The 18,929-nt window shown below is 41.5% G+C and overlaps 1 protein-coding gene across 1 annotated transcript in view; it reads left to right on the top strand.

The window, feature by feature from the left end:
* Positions 1 to 17,389, top strand: part of CUNH10orf67 (chromosome unknown C10orf67 homolog) — a 197,882-nt gene extending 180,493 nt beyond the window's left edge. Inside the window, exon 16 of the mRNA XM_077490965.1 lies at positions 17,173 to 17,389. Within this exon, the coding sequence (XP_077347091.1) occupies positions 17,173 to 17,261 (89 nt within the window). The 3' untranslated portion in view covers positions 17,262 to 17,389. The remainder of the gene's footprint in view (positions 1 to 17,172) is intronic.
* Positions 17,390 to 18,929: the final 1,540 nt, after the last annotated feature.

The following is an 18,929-nucleotide window of genomic DNA, read 5'->3' as shown; positions in this document are numbered from 1 at the left end:
GGGCATCCGAGGGGGGGGGCTGCGCTGATAAACAATCAGCACAGACCCCCCCTGTCAGGAGAGCTGCCGATCGGCTCTCCTCTACTCGCGTCTGTTTACATCTTGATCAGCTGTGATTGGACACAGCTGATCATGTGGTTAGAGGCTCCTTACCGAGATCGGTGTAGCGGTGTGTCAAACCGACACACCGCACCACCGATCGCCTCGATGCGTGCCCTCACAGGCACACGAGAGCGGCCGTTCTGGAGGGCCATCATATTACGTTCACCCATGCCGCCGAGCCGTCATTTGGCGGTGGGCAGGCGGCAAATGGTTAAAGTAGAGTGAACCCTAACTGAATAATATTTAGTTGCTAGTGAACTGTTTGTCATAAACACATTTTTTTTAAAGCCCAACTCCAGAAAACGAAGAAAATGATCCCTTGCAGTTGGGCCACACCTGCACTGCAAGGATTAAAAGGAGAGGAGAAACAGTTTTACGTACCTGATCCACTGTTTCCCAGATTATGCTCTCCCACTCTCCAGTGATGGACTGTCCCTCTGCATCACCACTTCCATTGCAAGGTCTATAGAATGGTTCTTAAGGCATACGTTTTTTTAATCTTAATGCGTTCTATGCATTAAAGTGTTTGTTAACCCACTGATAAAAATAGCTCCCCTCCTCTCTGCACCATTGTAATAATTTTCTCTGTGCCTGTGTCCTGTAAAAAATCAGCCCGTTTGTACCGATATAAGCTCAGCTCCAGGCGCTCAGTTGATTCTTCTCCTCACTTCTCTCTCCGACTCACAGCTGCAGTGGGTGGGGCCAAGGCCTCCCGCTGACGTCAGGCAAGAGGGAGGGGAGAGAGGAGAGAGACAGCGCTGAACCCCCGGAAATCAGCTAAGCGTCGGGAGCTGCTCTCATATAGCTACAATCGGGCTGATTTTTTACACGACACAGGCAAAGGGACAATTATAATGATGCAGAGAGGATGGGAACATTTAATAGAAGATATGAGAGCAGCAGGAGCGTGGAGGGGCAGGGGGGGTGGACACTAGTACAAGTAGAGACAGACAGAGAAGGGAGGGGGACACAGGAGACAGATAGCAGGCTGCGGCTGATGGAATCACACAAACTGACCACAATGTCAGGGCACAGCAGCCACGATTATCGTGGTCAGTTTACAGAGGGGAAGGTACAGCCAGGCAGGATCAGCCAGGTATTTCATGTGATACAGGGGTTCAAATGACACAGCACAAGTACTGTGCTGTAAATCATGCTTCAAGAAAACAGGATCTTTACATATATTTGTGGGTTAACAAATGCTTTAAGACCTGTGTACAGCAGCCCCCCTCAGCCCCTCTAATACTTACCTGAGCCCCATCTCAATCCAGCGATGTACACAAGACCCAAGGCTGTCTGGGATTCTCACTCCTGATTGCCTGAGACACAGTAACGGATGCCATTGGCACCCACGGCTGTCAATCAAAGTCAGTGAGCCAATGAAGAGAGAGAAAGGGGGTGGGACCGAGCCTTGGCTCTGTGTCTGAATGGACACACAGAGCAGCGGCTCAGCTCGGGTGCCCCTATAGCAAGCTGCTTGCTCTGGGGATGCTTGGCAGGAGGGAGAGGCCAGGAGCCCGGAGAGGGACTCCAGAAGAGGAGGATCTGGTCTGCTCTGTCCAAAACCATTACACAGAGCATTACACACACAAATCCCTGTGCTGACTCTGGTGCACGCGATCGCGTGTGGCCGGTGGCGATCATGCCCATCGGTCCCCCACCTTGCAGCGGGCACGCGCACCCTCTGGTGGCCGACAAAGTACCCATACAGGATTTCGCCCAGGAGAGCTATTCTGCTGCAGTAAATCTGCGTGAGCCAGTCAGGAACCAGTTAAAGTATCACTAAACCCACATCATAAAAAACGATCAATAAATAGTTTATTACATGCTGTTCATACTCACTCATGGTATTCGTTTTCTGTACTCTGCAAAAAAACTGGTTGATCCTGCTGCTGTCTATCTCCCACTTCTTTCTGTGTCCCCAATTCAGCTAGGGATTTTGCAGCTGTTGTGGCAACTCTGCACATGCTCAGTTTTCAGTGCATTTCTATGCTGAGCATTTCCTCCCTATCACATATAAGCAACCCATGTGACCATATTCACACATGTGGATGTATACACAGAAATAAATGGCAGCCCACTTTCTCCCTCCTCCTCCATGCCCACTAACCAGCTAAACACAATGAGGGTGTGATATTACATGTAGATTAATGGTGGCTTCACCTCCCTCTTATTCAAAGACACATTCTGGAGCGGCGTGACACAACCTGTGACTGACAGAGATCCACCCACACCATGTTATTTCCACAAAATAATAAAGATTTGGTTTCAAATATATATGTTTATGCCAATTTAAACAGTTTATTGAAATTATTTATTTTTACACTGTATTCCAAAGGCACTTTATTTATTTATTTTGAAAATGTGACTAGCAGCAGTGGACTAGAAGCAGGCTGGGGAAGATCTGGGTCATGTGACAGCTGTATATCGATTAGGAAAAAGGTACTTAGATTTTTTTTTATTAAAATAATTACAGTGCCATCATTTGTATACAGGAATAGAAGGGACAATGTAAATAAAAGTGTATGTTTAGTATCACTTTAAAGCAGTCCTGTCATTTAGAATGCAGCAGTTGCAGCAGTGGTGGCTCAATTATTGGCGGGGCGCAAACAAACTGAAAAATACTGAACCCCCCCATCAAATGCAGCCACTGTGCCCATCAATTGCAGCCATTGTGCCCATCAAATGCAGCCACTGTGCCCATCAAACACAGCCACTTGTGCCCGTCAAATGCAGCCACTTGTGCCCAGTATATGCAGCCACTTGTGAACATAATATGCAGCCACTGTGCCCACCGACCCCCCCCCCCACTTGTGGGACTTGGGGCCCTGGCAGCAACCCCAACCCCCCCTCCCCACGCGCGCTGCTCTGACAGACCCAATAGGGTGGCCTGGCGCTTTGGCCAGTCAAGAAACAGGTCTGACGCCCTGCCTCTTGATTGGCGGGGAGGAAGGTTAGTGTGAAAATAGCGAAAATTAATTTGCTATCATCACACAATTGTGTGGGATCAGTGCGCACTCTCTGCGCCCGAGCCCACCCTATTTCGAAGCCTATTAGAGCCTCTGGCTCTAATCAGGTGCTTCAAAAAGTACCACCACCGCTAGTAACTTGTTAAAGTGGTAGTATAGTATTTTTTTTTAACTTGTACCTACAGGTAAACCTATAATAAGGCTTACCTGTAGGTAAAAAGACTATCTCCTAAACCTGTACGGTATAGGAGATATTTCACTTGCAATGAGCAATGCGCATGTGCTCCGGGATTCTCGACTGAAAGTCCGGCAGATGCTTGACCTTGCCGGGAAGAAGTCTCCCACGCGCATGCGTGGGAGTGACGACATCACAGCTCCAGCCACTCACAGTGCCGCAAAACTTGGAAGACACGCCGAGGCAAAATGTAATCTCCCTCAGCATGGACTGGGTGAGATACCGACGTCTCGTTCTAAGGTAAGTATTTCATAATGAGCTAGTATGCGGTGCATACTAGCTCATTATGCCTTTTGCCTTACAGGTGTAGAAAAAAAAATGTTAGTGGGTTTACTACCGCTTTATGGCTATATGAGATTTTAGTGATTGGTTTTAACCTCTTGCTTGCTGGGCACTTAAACCTCCCTCCGGTCCAGACCAATTTTCAGCTTTCAGCACTTTGAATGACAATTGCGCGGTCATACAACACTGTACCCAAATGAAATGAATTAGCATTTTTTCCCCACAAATAGAGCTTTCTTTTGGTGGTATTTGATCACCTCTGCGGTTTTTATTTTTATTTTTTACATTTTTAAAAAGACCGAATTTTAAAAAAAAATGATTTTTTTTATATTTTGTTATTTTGTTCTAAAATTTTGCAAACAGGTAATTTTTCTCCTTCATTGATGTACACTGATGAGGCTGCACTGATGGGCACCGATGGGCTACACTGATGGGCACTGATAGGGCGGCACAGGTGGGCACTGATAGGCGGCACTGAAGGGCATTGATAGCTGGCAGTGATGGGCACTGATAGGTTAAACGGAAAGGCAGCACTGCTAGGTGGCATTGATGAGGTACTGACTGGCACCACCAGTGGGCATTGATAGGTGGAACTTGTGAGCATTGATAGGTGGCACTTGTGGGCATTGATAGGTGGCACTCATGGGCATTGATAGGTGGCAGTGGTGGGCACTGTGGGCAATGGCAGGTGGCACTTGGAGCCACAGAGGAGGAGGCAGCTGTGCCTCCTTCCTCTTTGGGACCGATGTCCCTTGAGCATAAGCCAGTGATCAACTTTTTTTTCTCTTCAGACTGTCAGCGTGAGGAGAAAAAAAAAGCCGATTACAGAGCTTTTGTTTATACACGTGATCATTGGCTGACAGCTGATCAAGTGGTAAGGGGCCGGGACCGGCCCCTAACTCGCATTGGTGACTCGTGATCACAGCGTGCGCACTCTGCAGGGGGCGTGCGGGGAGCACGCAAAGGGGAGAATGTCCTATGACGGCCTCCCCTAAATTCAAGTCTGCGCTGTGGCCGTCATGCGTCTGTAGCGTGGACCTCAAGTGGTTAAAGTGGTTGTAAGCCTCAGACATGAAATATGAACAAGACGCATCTTTTTATACTGGCTCTATCCAAAGCACTGAGTGTGATTTCTCTCTGTTCCTCTGTTATCTGTATGAGTCACTTCTTTCAGCTTTTCCAATACCAAGAGATACAAAGGCAACAGGGGAAGAGAGCTCCAGCACACAGCCTGTGATTCATATCTTTATCTCTGCATGTTTTCTGTGGACTGAGTGAAGGAGTTATGTCCCTTCCCTCCAATCAGGGCTCATTGCTCCCCACATTAAGGTTTACACTGGCTACAAGACTTCAGATCCCTCACAATGCATCTTCAGTGCTGATCTGAACTTGCACAGTGGCACTCCTTAGACTTCTATAGAGCTGTGTCCTGAGCATCTCTGGCCTTATGAGAGGGCCTCAAGGACGGTGGGGGATCTACTGCCCAAGCACTGCCGGGATGTTTTCCTTATTTATTTTAGTACTGCTCTCCGCATCTCTCTGAAGCTTGTCTTGAAAAATGGAATGTATATGCAAATAAAAAATTAACAAGCAACATGAACATGCATAGTACTCACACATACTGCAATACCAGTTATGTGTCTTATGTTTTCATGTTTTCAGGCATATATATATGAATATCTATATCTATATATATATATATATATATATATATATATATATATATATATATATATATATATATATCTTGGCTCTATATATGTATGTTTTTATTTCTATTTATTTCTATTTTTTCCTCTCTATCCAATGGACAGTCCCTGTTGGTCACAGCAAGAGACATGTCTAGACGCTAGCTTATTGTCCAACAATGCTAAGTCAACAAAGCAAGCTCAGAGAGAATTCATCAAAGGTTTTTACGCCTGCTTAGTGACCATTTGAACCAGTTGCTCCAGTGCTTTAGCATATGTGTGAAGTATGGCCAATTCTCATGCCTTGACCTGCCCTAAAATACCCCAATGACCCAGATAGATAAAAAGCTAAAGAAGAGCGATCTGGTAAAATAGTCATTTTTAAGATGGCCCAAAGAACCTGTTCTTGCTCAGACATTCAGTTATGTGACAAAGTATTTTCAAGTGTTTATATGTTTTGTTTTTTTTTTTGCCCATCATACTTACCTAAGTAGATGCAGCATCGGAGCGATGCTGCATCTGTCCCCCGGCGCCTCTGCACTGAGAAGCGAGCAATCAAAAACCGCCAATCGCTCGGTTCTCACAACTCCCCAAGCAGAGAACTGCTGCCTGTCAGTCATTTAAAATCTGACAGACTGGTTGTACACAAGTTGATTGATCAATCAACTTGGGTACATTCAGCCTGCCCATACATAGTTCGAGTCTCGGCCAGTCCCTGCTGAATCGGCTGAGACTCGAACTATGTATGGGCAGGCTGAATGTACCCAAGTTGTGTACATCCAGTCTGTCGGATTTTATATGTGATTATTTCTGACAGCAATGCGATTATTGCTAGCAGCTGTTATATGGTTTGATCTGTCTATGACCAGCGTAATGAAGAAGAAGGTAAAATGCCAACATACATTGTTAACAGTTTTATTCAGGGAAATATACAGGGAAAAATACACACTATTAAATTAAAAGTTATGCAATGACGCCAACAAAGACCCAGCCATATGGCACTGGCAGACAGGTGGCAGTATGAAATATTTTATTATAGATTGTAATGCTTTATTGACCGGTATATTATATCTGTTTGGATGTATGCTGCCCCAGGCAACCCTCATGCTCTAGGCCAGTGATGGCGAACCTTGGCACTCCTGATGTTTTGAAACTACATTTCCCATGATGCTCCACTACACTGCAGAGTGCATGAGCATCATGGGAAATGTAGTTCCAAAACATCTGGGGTGCCAAGGTTCGCCATCACTGCTCTAGGCCATGGCCTATATCGGCTTTGCAGAAATGCTGCCCCAGAGATTTGACTAGTCAATAGTAAAATGTCCAGATCAGGATTCTGCCCTGAGGATTGCATAGGTATTTTTGGGAAGAGCAGATGGTCAAATAATCTGCGTTAAACCTTGTAAGACATTTGATTTTGGCAATAGTAAAATTGGTGGCAGATTGTTCCCTTTCAGAACTTACGGGTCTTGTGATGATAACATAAGTTGGCTCTATCCTGTATAACTATCTTAGCTGTGCCATAGGCATATATACAGTACAAAATTAATAGAAGTAATCAGGAAGACTGCATGTGGAGCAGAAATGTACTCTATTTGTCTAAAAGTTTGTGAACACCTGACCATCATATATACCTATTTGGCTAAAAATATGTGGACATCCATCTGAATTGTTGACTTGAGATGTTTCCAGTGATAGATACAGGCAGTCACACAGTTCAAAACAAGATAGGCTCTGTAGGTTTGTTAAGCTGAATTTGTTTCTAAGTCGAAAAAGGTAAATTTTACAAGTGTAGCTCCAACCTTCCCTATGCTATTTTTTGGATAGCATAGGGAAGGGTCACCACCCCTGTAATGTTTGTTTTGTTGGCTGTGCCCCTGTTCAGAAGATTTCACCTCACTTTCTGTCCTGTGACGATCTGATTTTGAAAATTTTGGGTTGTAGTGGAAACAAGGATTAGTGATAAAACTTCAGTGGAGACACCCTTTTCCCATAATAACTCTTATGTCGCGTACACACGATCGGAAATTCTCATTGGAAAAAGCTCTGATGGTTTTCCCGATGGAATTCCGACGGAATTCCGCTCAAGCTGTCTGCCTACACACGGTCACACCAAATTCCAATCATTTAGAACGTGGTGACGTACAACACGTACGACGGGAAGAAAAAGGAAGTTCAATAGCCAGTAGCCAATAGCTTCCGTCTCATAGTTGAATCTGAGCATGCGTGATTTTTGGCATTCGGAATTGCATACACATGATCGGAATTTACAATAGAAAGTTTTTCCGTTGGGAAAATTGAGAACATGCTATCAATTTTTGGCTGGTGGAAATTCGTACAGCTAAATTCCAATTGAGCATACACACGGTCGCATTTTCCGATGAAAAGCTCTCATCTGTCTTTTTCTGGCCCGAATTCCGATCGTGTGTACGTGGCATTACAGAAGTGAATTTCCCTTCCTAGGGGGAGATTTCCTCTCACTTCCTGTTGTCTCCCTCCGTTTGTAAGTAGGAGTCATTTATAAATCGGATGTTTGTAACCCGAGGTACTTTTAAGGCTACAGCATGCAAAGACATTTTAGACAACTGTACCATTCCAAACTTATAGCAACAGTTTGTTGAAGACCCTTTTTCTGTTTCTGCGCCCCTGTACTTCATAAAGACATGACATGAGTTTGGTGTAGAAGATCTCAAGTGTCCTGTCCTCAACCCTTTGTGATGAGCTTAAACGCTGATTGCGAGCCAGGTCTCTTTATCCAACATCATTAACTGCCCTCACAAATGCCCTTTTAGCTAGATGAGCACACATTCCCACAAACACATTCTAAAATCTCATTTAACGTCCTTCCCAGAGTGGAGAAAAGGTGAAAGGAAACTCCATAGTTTTGGAATAAAATATCCAGCATGGACATTAACATAGCTCCCAACTGTCTCTAATTTCGAGAGACTGTCCCTGATTTGGAGTAATGTCCCTCTGTCCCTCTTTCTTCTTCATTTGTCCCTGATTTTGGTCTGATCCATATAGTTGTATATAAAATGCACTTTTTATCTTTCAAAAAGTGTTTTACAGTGCTAAACCTTTCATCCAATTTCTAAATTGCTGCATTTGTACATTTTAAAAGCCAATATAAAGGAATAGTAGTGGTAATAAAAAATCTTTGTGCATTTAATTAACCTTTTTTTTGGTTAATTCTCTTTTAAGGAGGTGTGGCAGGGGGCGTATATATTTGTTAGCAGGTGTCCCTCATTCCCATCTCAAAATGTTGGGAGGTATGCATTTAGATGTGATAGATGTCCACAAACTGTTGATCATGTAGTGTAATTCTATATTGTAGATAAAAAGATAATATTTTTAGATAAAAAAAGCAAATAATACTTTACGTTTTATGCGATTGAGCTTTAGCTATTTGAACTATTTGTACAGTGTTCCAGGCCTGGCCATCTAGCAAGCAATTCGACTATAGCTTTTTAACCTCCCTGGTGGTATGATTATTTCAGATTTTTGATGCTCAATGCGGGGAAAAAAAAAGGTTTGCATGGAAATTTGGCATTTTATATTGTAGGCCTGTAATTCTTAGGAATAACTCACTTAAATCTGTCCAAACCAGAGTCTAGCAGACATCCCGGGTATGATAAAGTTTGAAACACAAAATCATAAATTGCAATATAATAAATAACTATAAATAATTATAACAAATAATAATATAATAATGATAAAAATTATTCAATAATGTAATCAAATCAAAAACACAGAAATTCCCTCATTCGCAGAATTATCTTTGTCATTACTTTCAGTGTTTGATGACGGATTTCCCCACAAATCACTAGCGCTCAATTCTACAAGTGATTCTAATTTATTATCGCTGTTTTCTAGCTGGTCTAAAACCGCTTTTGATGTAAAGGGACACTTTTTGGTTGCTATGGACAATCTCCAGTTTTCAGGCAGAAAGAACAGTATATATAATATAAAACTGCATGCAGGGCACTGGATAAAGCACTAGGGACAAAAGGGATGTGAAATAATTTGATACAGTAATATAATCTGTAAGATTACTGTGTACTGTATGTGTTATGTGTTTTTCACTTTTTGAATTGGGTAGCGTTCTCCGTCTCCATGCGTCGCAAAACACTCGCAGGGAACGGTACCCGGCTTTGTGATCGATTCGGCAGAGGACACGGCTCACGCGCACAGCGGGAGGACATCGCAGGATCCTGGGGACAAGGTAAGTAACTTTGCCTGTATCCTGTGATGCGATCACGAGTGTGGCTCGGGGTTACCGCTTTTGGTACTGAAAATCCACCCCGAGCCACACTTGGGGTTACGGCTAAGCAGGTTAAGGTAGATGATGAGTACCTAGTTAATGGTCCCTGAGGAAGCTCTTAAGAGACATTGCTCTTGTAAACTTTGCTTTGACTTTTAATTGATGCATGAAATTTACCCCGTATTAAATAGCTTTTTTGCACAGTTTTTTTGCATATTTTTTTTGCACTATTTTGCACATGTTTTTTGCACTTTTGTGCACTTTATGGACACAAGAGATATATGCTTTTGCACTAACTTTGGACTTTATTGATTCTTGATTAATGTTGGATGTTGCTCCTTTTTTCTCCTTATACATACCGTGGACTAGTTGGTTGATAGAGGAGCTACATTATTGTTTTTTGCATATATATATATATATATATATATATATATATATATATATATATATATATATATATATATATATATATATAATTTTTTATATTTTTGACACTTGTATTTTAGTTCACATATTTTTATTATTTATTATTTGTTATTGTCCTTTACTTACCTTCCATTTGTTGAATTCATCTCAATACTCTGTAATGGCCTGATATAATATTATGTAGTAGTGTGAGCATACAAGATGGGGTGTTCAGTCCTAGCCTACTTAGAGTATATGGTGGGCACTAATGCGGTTAAATTTCATGCACATTATTTGATGTCCTTATTGGACATTATAATTTAATATATCCAATTCTGTGTGAGGGGATACTCACTGTATCTTTCTCTTCGGGATTTTCAACAATAGAGGAGACATAGCATGACTCTGTCTCCCTTTCACCTAGAGGGCTTTTTTCTATGTAGGTCTTATATATATTTTCTGGAGAATAGTTGGCCTTGGAGACCCCTTTTTCTGATATATCTTACAAAGTATGAGGTAGCGCCCTGGGCTCTATTTTTTCTATATATAACACTCATATATCAACAGCCTTGTTGTGGGGGCTGTAGATATTTTAGGGCGGCAGCAACCACCTGTAGACCTAAGCGCAGCCATTCATACCAATTTTTTCTTTTAATTGATGAACTAAGCCTCGTTCAGTTCCTAGTGCTGTAACAGCAAAGTCGTACGACTTTGCCTGCGACTTCCTTCCAACTTGATCCGACTTAGATGCCATTTAGGAGCCTGTACAAGGGCTAAAATCGCACTCAAGTCAGAGCCTGGACAAGGGTTAAAATCGCAGTCAGACCAAAGTAGTGCAGGAACCGTTTCTAAAGCCGGAACGACTCGTGTAGTATCAGTATCGGCTCTCATAGGGAAACATTGAATTGGACCTGTCATGTGACTTGGAGTCTCACAAGTCAGATCCCATGTCGCAGCAGTGTGAAACGAGTGAGGCTTAGTTCATCGTTTCAAAGTTATAACAAATTTTACAAGAGCAGTGTCTCTTAAAGTGGTTGTATACTCTTATTTTAAATTTTTACCTACAGGTAAGCCTATAATAAGTGTGACAGAGCGAGGCTCTGTCCTTATGAAATCGGAGGAAAAAGAGACAGGTCCAGGTCTTGATGATAACGAGCAGGGTGTGTGCCCAGCTGCACACAGGCCATATAATGAAGGGCTGTTGGGAATGGAGTGTGAAGGATGGTGGAGTAGCTTTAAGCTGTGTGCGTCCAAAGAGCCCAAAGCTGTGTGCGTTGAAGGGTTGAAGCTGTGTGCGTCCAAGGAGCCTAAGGCCGCGTACACACGCGATGACTGTTCGCTCAACTTTGTTCGTCAAACAGTTTCAGCAGACAGTCCGCTCAAAATTAGCATGGACGGACTTGGCCACACACGACGAACGAACAGTCCGCTGAAACCCTGCGCGATGACGTGAACGGCACGTACGACGGGACTAGAAAACGATGTCCTATACACTGCAATGCAACCTTCGGCGTATAAATTCTTTCTGAGCATGCGCGGAACTTTGTTTGACGAACAAGCCTACACACGCGGGGACTGTCCGCTCAAACCAAGTTTCAGCGGACAGTTTTTCGGGATTTCCGAAAAACTTTGTTCGTCAAACTGTCCGCTGAAACTGTCCGCTGAAGCCCACACACGAGCAGACTGTCCGCTGAAACACTGTTCAGCGGACAAAGTTGAGCGAACAGTCCCCGCGTGTGTACGCGGCCTAAGACTGTGTGTATCCAAGCAGCTCGTTTGAAGGGTTGAAGCTGTGTGCGTCCAAGGAGCCTAAGACTGTGTGTATCCAAGCAGCTCATTTGAGGGGCAAGTACTTATAGCAGCACTACTGCTGAAGAGTAGCCAGGTGGGCTAGCATTTTTCATTTGGATTGTGTGTATTTAATTTAAGATTGGACCCCTGCGTGGGATTCCTGGATGGACTATTTTGTTTTTCCTTTTAATAAACGTGGGCTACCAGGCCCTTAACTATAAACGCCTGCCTGATGTGGACTGAAAAATGCCTCTAACCACTTGAGCTAAACACCCCAATGTTACATAAGGCTTACCTGTAGTTAAAATGAATATCTCCTAAACCTGTACGGTATAGGAGATATTTACTTTGCATGCAGCCGCTGACGTCAGCGGCACATGTGCTGTAAATGCTCGGCTGAAGGTCCGGCTGACGCTGCCGGACCTGCCCGGGAAGAAGACCCCCGCACGCATTCGTGGGAGTGGCGTCATTTTGCCCTCGCAGTTTCTTCCGGGTTCGCGGCTCCGGCGCTGTGAGTGGCTGGTGCCGCGAACCTGGAAGAAACGTGGAGGGCAAAATGTCAGCTCCTTCAGCATGGACAAGGCTGCAATACGAGGACCACGTTCTAAGGTAAGTATTTCATAATGAGTATGCAGTGCGGGTATGCAACCGCTTTAAGAGCTTCCTCAGGGACCATTAACATAATGTTTTACAGACTTCCAGGCACTTGCAAATCTGTGTATGTCTGGGAAAAAACATATGGAGTACATCTCAGATCTCCCCATGTTTTATCCCTTGTGGCTGGGCCAGAATTTGGAGGAAAGAAGGGTAACTCCACTTTCATGGGGAAAAAAATAGCAAATAAAAATATATAATATAGCATATACAATTGCGACACAAGTCATTTTGTAATTGAATGTGATTCAAAGATGACCTTTCCTGTTCAATCTTCAGCACTATTTTCTGTAAAATGCAATACAATATGGCTGCCTGGAGGTGTCCTGTGCACAGAATGTATACAGAATGCCCCCCAGAAACATAATTTCCTGCTTGTGTGATTGACTCACAGATTTTCCCAGAAGTCTACACTAAGATACAAGTCACATATCAGGCATCCCCTGAAACAAAAATTACATTTTTGGGGAGATACTCCCAATAGGAAAACACATCTAAAGGGATGCAGACCCTGCACTTCCCTCAAATTGTAAACAAGGCAAATCTCCATTCTGACAGATCATACAGATCCTGTCTTTCTGCTATGCAGGAAGATGGATCTGTGCATGTCCCCAGTCACACAGTCCCCCATAGAGTTAGTAAACACACTGAGGGAACACATTTAACCCCTTGATCGTCCCTGATATTAACCCCTTCCCTGTGTCATTAGTGCAATAACAGTGCATATTTTTAGCATTGATCACTGTAATAATGTCATGGGTTCCCAAAAAAGTGTAAAAAATGTCAGTTAGGTGTCCGATCTGTCTGCCGCAATGTTGCAGTCCCGCTAAAAATCACTCATCGCCGCCATTACTAGTAAAAAATAAATAAATTATAAAAAGTTCATAAATTATCCCCTATTTTGTAGACGCTATAACTTTTGCGCAAACCAATCAATATATGCTTATTGCGATTTTCTTTTGCCAGAAATATGTAGAAGAATACTTATTGGCCTGTTTATAGCGCAAAAAATAAAAATTGCAGAGGTGATCAAATGCCACCAAAAGAAAGCTCTATTTGTGGGAAAAAAAGGACATCAATTTTGTTTGGGTACAGTGTCCCACGACCGCGCAATTGTCAGTTAAATTGACGCAGTGCCGTATCACAAAAAATGGCCTGGTCTTTAACCGGGCCTATTTTTCTGACTGTTTACAAGGTAAAATAATTTTTTATTTTTTTTTGCTAGAAAATTACTTAGAACCTCGAAACATTATATATATATTTTTTTTCAGACACCCTAGAGAATAAAATGGTGGTCGTTGCAATACTTTCTGTCACACTGCATTTGTGCAGCGGTCATACAAGCACACTTTTTTGAATAAAAAAATAAGACAACAGTAAAGTTAGCCCAATTTTTTTATATTGTGAATAATAATGTTACGCCGAGTAAATTGATACCCAACACACCGCGATTCAAAATTGCGCCCACTCGTGGAATGGCGACAAAATTTTACCCTTAAAAAATATCCATAGGCGATGTCTAAAAATTTCTACAGGTTACCAGTTTTGAATTACAGAGGAGAGCTGCGTGTGCATTTCTATTAACCAATCTTCGTGCACATTTCTATTAACCAATCTTCGTGCACATTTCTATTAACCAAACGTCTGGTAGTCATTGAGGGAGGGAGTATGCAGATGTCATATCCGGGGAGGTGCTATATTTATCGGAGTATAACACTCACTTTTTTCCCCTTAAAATCAGAAGAAAATTGTGAGTGCGTGTTATACACCGATCCCGCCGATCTCCGCTGATTGTGAGTGGAGCAATTGCTGCCGAGATACACATAGCCAAGTGTACTCGGCTAGGCTCTGCTCACAGTCACGCCATTGGACCTGTGTTATGTCCATCATAGGGCGGGACTGGGCGTGACTGTGAGCGGAGCTGAGTACATTCGGCTATGTGTATCTCGGCAGCGATCGCTCCGCTCCACCCAGTCCCAGCAATCTCAGCGGCGACAATTTTAAATCCATCCAGTAACACTGACAAGACTGCAATGGACACTGGGGCAAGGCTGTACGGACAAGGCTGCAATGACACTAATAAGGCTGCATTGATGGGCATTTTAATGTAAGGCCGCGTACACACGGGCGGGCAGTCTGACGGACTTGGTCCGCTGAAACGTGTTTCAGCGGACAGTCCGCTCGTGTGTGGGCTTCAGCGGACTTTTTCAGCGGACAGTCTGGCGGACTAAGTCTTTCGGAATTTCCGTAATATTGTCCGTCCAACTTTGGTTTCAGCGGACAGTCCGCTCGTGAGTAGGCTAGTTCGACGGACTAAGTATGGCGCATGCTCAGAAAGGATTTACACGGCGAAAGGTTGCATTGCAGTGTATTGGACGTCGTATTTCTAGTCCCGTCGTACGTGCTGTACACGTCATCGCGCGAGCTTTCGGCAGACTGTCTGTTCATCGTGTGTGGTCAAGTCCGTTCATTCGAAAGTAGGACGGACTGTCTGTCGGATTGTCTGACGGACTTAGTTGGATGGACAATCCTCTCGTGTGTACGCGGCCTAAGGTTTTTTTCCTTAAACTTCCCTCCTAAAAGTTTTTTAATTAAAATTCCATCCTAAACTTAGGGGTGCGTGTTATACGCCGATAAATACGGGTAAGTATTGTATAGTTTATTTCCAATGTAAGAACCCATGTGTTTAAGTATACATTAAAATTTATTTTTTATCGTATTGAGATATCCTTTAAGTATTTAATGCAATGAATGTTAAATGCACAATAATGTATAATTCAATTTTATGTGTTTTCGACGTCTACACAGAAACATACATCTAAAACACATATAAGCACATGCAGTAATGCATGGCAAAAATTAGCTTTTTTGCAAATGCATTGATGTAAAAATATATTGAGCTATTTGAGCACTACACTGCAGGAAAAATAGAAACTCTGCAGTGTTAAGCTGGCCATATACAGTGGTTCCTTATGAACTGACCAAAATTTGAGTTGAGGGTAACCCTGTGAGAACCCTTCCATCCGTCATTCTTCAATATGAAAATCCGAAGGAGCCAGGTTGAAGACTGACTGCCAAACAGCACCTGGACCCCAGTGTTAATTTCGTCGACTAAAACTACTAAAACATTTTAGGCGACTAAATTAATATTACAACTGAGATTACTAAAATATGCCCTGTACACACAGTCGGACTTTCCGAAGGAAAATGTGCGATCGGATCGTGTTGTCAGAAAATCCGATGGTGTGTGGGCTCCATCAGACTTTTTCCGTCTGAATTTCCGACACACAAAGTTTGAGAGCTGGATGTAAAATTTTCTGACAACAAAATCCGATCGTTTAAATTGCTGATAGTGTGTAGACAATTCCGACGGACAAAATGCCACGCATGCTCAGAATAAATTACGAGACAAAAGCTATTGGCTACTGCCCTCTTTATAGTCCCGTCATACGTGTTGTATGTCACCTCGTTCTGAACGATCGGATTTTCTGACAACTTTGTGTGACCGTGTGTATGCAAGACAAGTTTGGGCCAAAATCCTTTGGAAAAAATCAGACGGATTTTGGAAGGCCTGACCATGTGTACAGGGCATTAGACTAAAACTAAATTGAAATTTGACTTCACAGTTAACACTGGTCTGTAGTGCATGTTTACACCTCAATGTAATAATAAATAACATATTTGATTTTTCACTCCAGCAGTATATAATGAATTTGCAAATTGTAGAGAATTGTTAACTAATGCATTACAATTGAATTACACCCATTAGATTTTAGACAACTAAAATTAGTTTTAGTCGACTAAAATATACTGGAGATTTTAGTCGACTAAATATGACTAAAACTAAAACAATTGCAGAAGACTAAAATGGGACTAAAACTAAAATGCCATTTTAGTCCTAAGACTAAAACTTAAATCAAAATTGTCTGCCAAAATGAACACTGCTGGACCCATGGGGGATCAATAGATTTCTTCTGTTCTGCCTGGGGATGCAGAATGCAGGCGCTGTTCAGACAACAATTTTCTGCCTGTCTCTTTTGATTTTCAGATTGAAGTATGTGGGGTGGAAGGGTGCTGATAGGGCCACCTCTCAGCTTGGATTTCAGCCAGATCACCAGGAACCAACTGACATTCACTCCATGTATGGCCAGCTTTAGGCTGCCCATAGACTATGTCAGCTTATATCAGCTTATCCTGGCTGCGCGGAGCTCCTATAGCCTCTTGTTCATTTCCTGATCCAGCCAAATATAGCAATATGAAGAAAATATTATCTAATGGCCACTTTTCCAGTATTAAAAAAAAAAGAAAATGTGTATTCTGCATGACATGGAACTTTTATCTTTGAGATGGTACGAGGTTCCACAGGAACAACCAATCACGATTCACCTTTATTTAAAATTTTCTGTTGCAGTTAAAAGAGTAAAAACCATCACCCATTTAGCTGTGTGTATAAAAGTGTGCCTTCACATGTAGTCATTGAGAACTCTTGACTGTTTCACATGCAAATACTTCAGTCCTAACAAGACCCCAATGACAATTATAGTAGTGTTATTACAGATTACGTTCAGTTAGGAGACCATCATTTATTCAGGTTTTATTTCTGCCCAGTGTAGAAATTGTTAATCCTTTTAGCCTGTACTAAGGCATGCAGAGAGAGCATGTCCACTTAAAGCCGGAACAACAAGGGATTTTACTAATCAGATAAAACGCTGGAGCCCAGCGCAGCAAGATTGACAGTTGGATTATTCAGTGGCAGCAACTTGTAACTGTTGTCTGTTATTTCAGAATTGCAGGTGGTGTCAGACACTGATGAGGACATCGAAGGAGTTCCGCCTCTGCCGCCTCCACCTTCTGACGTGATCGTAGAAAGTTAGGTCAGAAAAAATAAAATGATGTCAGCGAAAGTCTTTTTTTTGTGCTTTGAAACATTGTAAAAAAAAAATTGTAATGGTTTGTTTGAGTATTGTTTATTAAACTTGCATGAACTGTGCATATCAAGCAACTATGGTCTATAATTTGTCTATGGATAACAGGTTTCTTTTTGAATCATGTTGGCATTTGTTGTTACAGTATATAATTAGTGTAAGACACAAGTCCATCTAGTTTAACCAATTGAAAAATGAATGAATAAATGATTAAATTGAAAACTCCAATATCCAGAACCGTTCATAAGCCTATTGCATTAGTGTGTGCACCCCAAAGCAAAGCTCAAACACGTGTGTGTGTGTGTATACATATATATTTTATACATATATATATACACATGCATACAGTATATGAGAAAAAGAAGGGATACAATCTCTAATGCAAGAAGTTTACTGAATATTTCTCTCCCTACAATCTGTGATGAAGAGCATGGTTTGCTCGAAACTGTACAGTTGCTGCTGAATTCATTTATTGTATGGATAAATATTCAGTAAAGTTTTTGCATTAGAGATCATGTCCCTTCTTTTTCTCTTATTGGCAATTGGTGGATAATTGAGAGCCCACCGCCCACCGTGACACCTCTCCTTGAAATTATAATATATATCTATATCTATGTGTGTGTGTGTATATATATATATATATATATATATATATATATATATATATATATATATATATATATACATACATACATATAGAGATATATATATATCCCACACCCACCTAACTGTCCCTGAGCCACCCCCATCAAATCATTCTCTGCAGCTATTACCTTTTGTACCACCACCCCCTCCCTTTAGAATGTAAGCTCTATGAGCAGGGCGCTATATAAATCGTGAATAATAATAATTACACATATATATATATATATCTAGATAGATATATATGTATATATACACACATAGATATATATATATATATGTATATATACACACATAGATATATATATGTATATATACACACATATATATATATATATATGTATATATACACACATATATATATATATATATATAGACACAGACAAACTCATTCATTTAAACAAATATTTTAAACTGTATTATTAAAACATTTTTTAACTAAATAGACAATTATCAATGTATTAAACACTTTCATTTTTTTTTTTACTTATTAATCACATAACCAATTAATATAAACAAACCTTTTAAATAAATCTCTAATTTAAATTAGAAATGTTTACACAAAATGCACTATAAGTAGGTGACACTGAAGTACTCTAATGAAAGTATGAAAAAGAAAAAACATTTTTTTTAAAAGAAAAAGAAATATTGAAAATATATTAAAATGATTTTTTTTTTTAATATACTGTCACCAGTCAGCATCCCTGATCACTGCCACGCCAGTCATATGATGGTGCTGTACTGCACTGTATATAATAAAAGAAATTATGAACAAAAAATGTATTTTATTTCTTAATTTTCCAAAAAATTATGACAAAAAATTACAACTTCAAGAAACTTGCCATGCCTCTTACTAAATACATTTGACTGTCGACTTTCCAGAAAGGGGTTATTTGTGGGGTATTTGGACTGTCCTGGCAATTTAGGGGCTCAAGAAATGAGGCCGTCAGTACATCAGGATTGATCAATTTTCAA

The sequence above is a fragment of the Lithobates pipiens genome, unplaced genomic scaffold (assembly GCF_037356315.1).
Source record: "Lithobates pipiens isolate NorthernLeopardFrog02 unplaced genomic scaffold, aLitPip1_a1.2 Scaffold_19, whole genome shotgun sequence".
Classification (NCBI taxonomy): Eukaryota; Metazoa; Chordata; class Amphibia; order Anura; family Ranidae; genus Lithobates; species Lithobates pipiens.
Note: the sequence above shows the minus strand (reverse complement) of the source record. Positions and strands in the feature narration are given on the sequence as shown.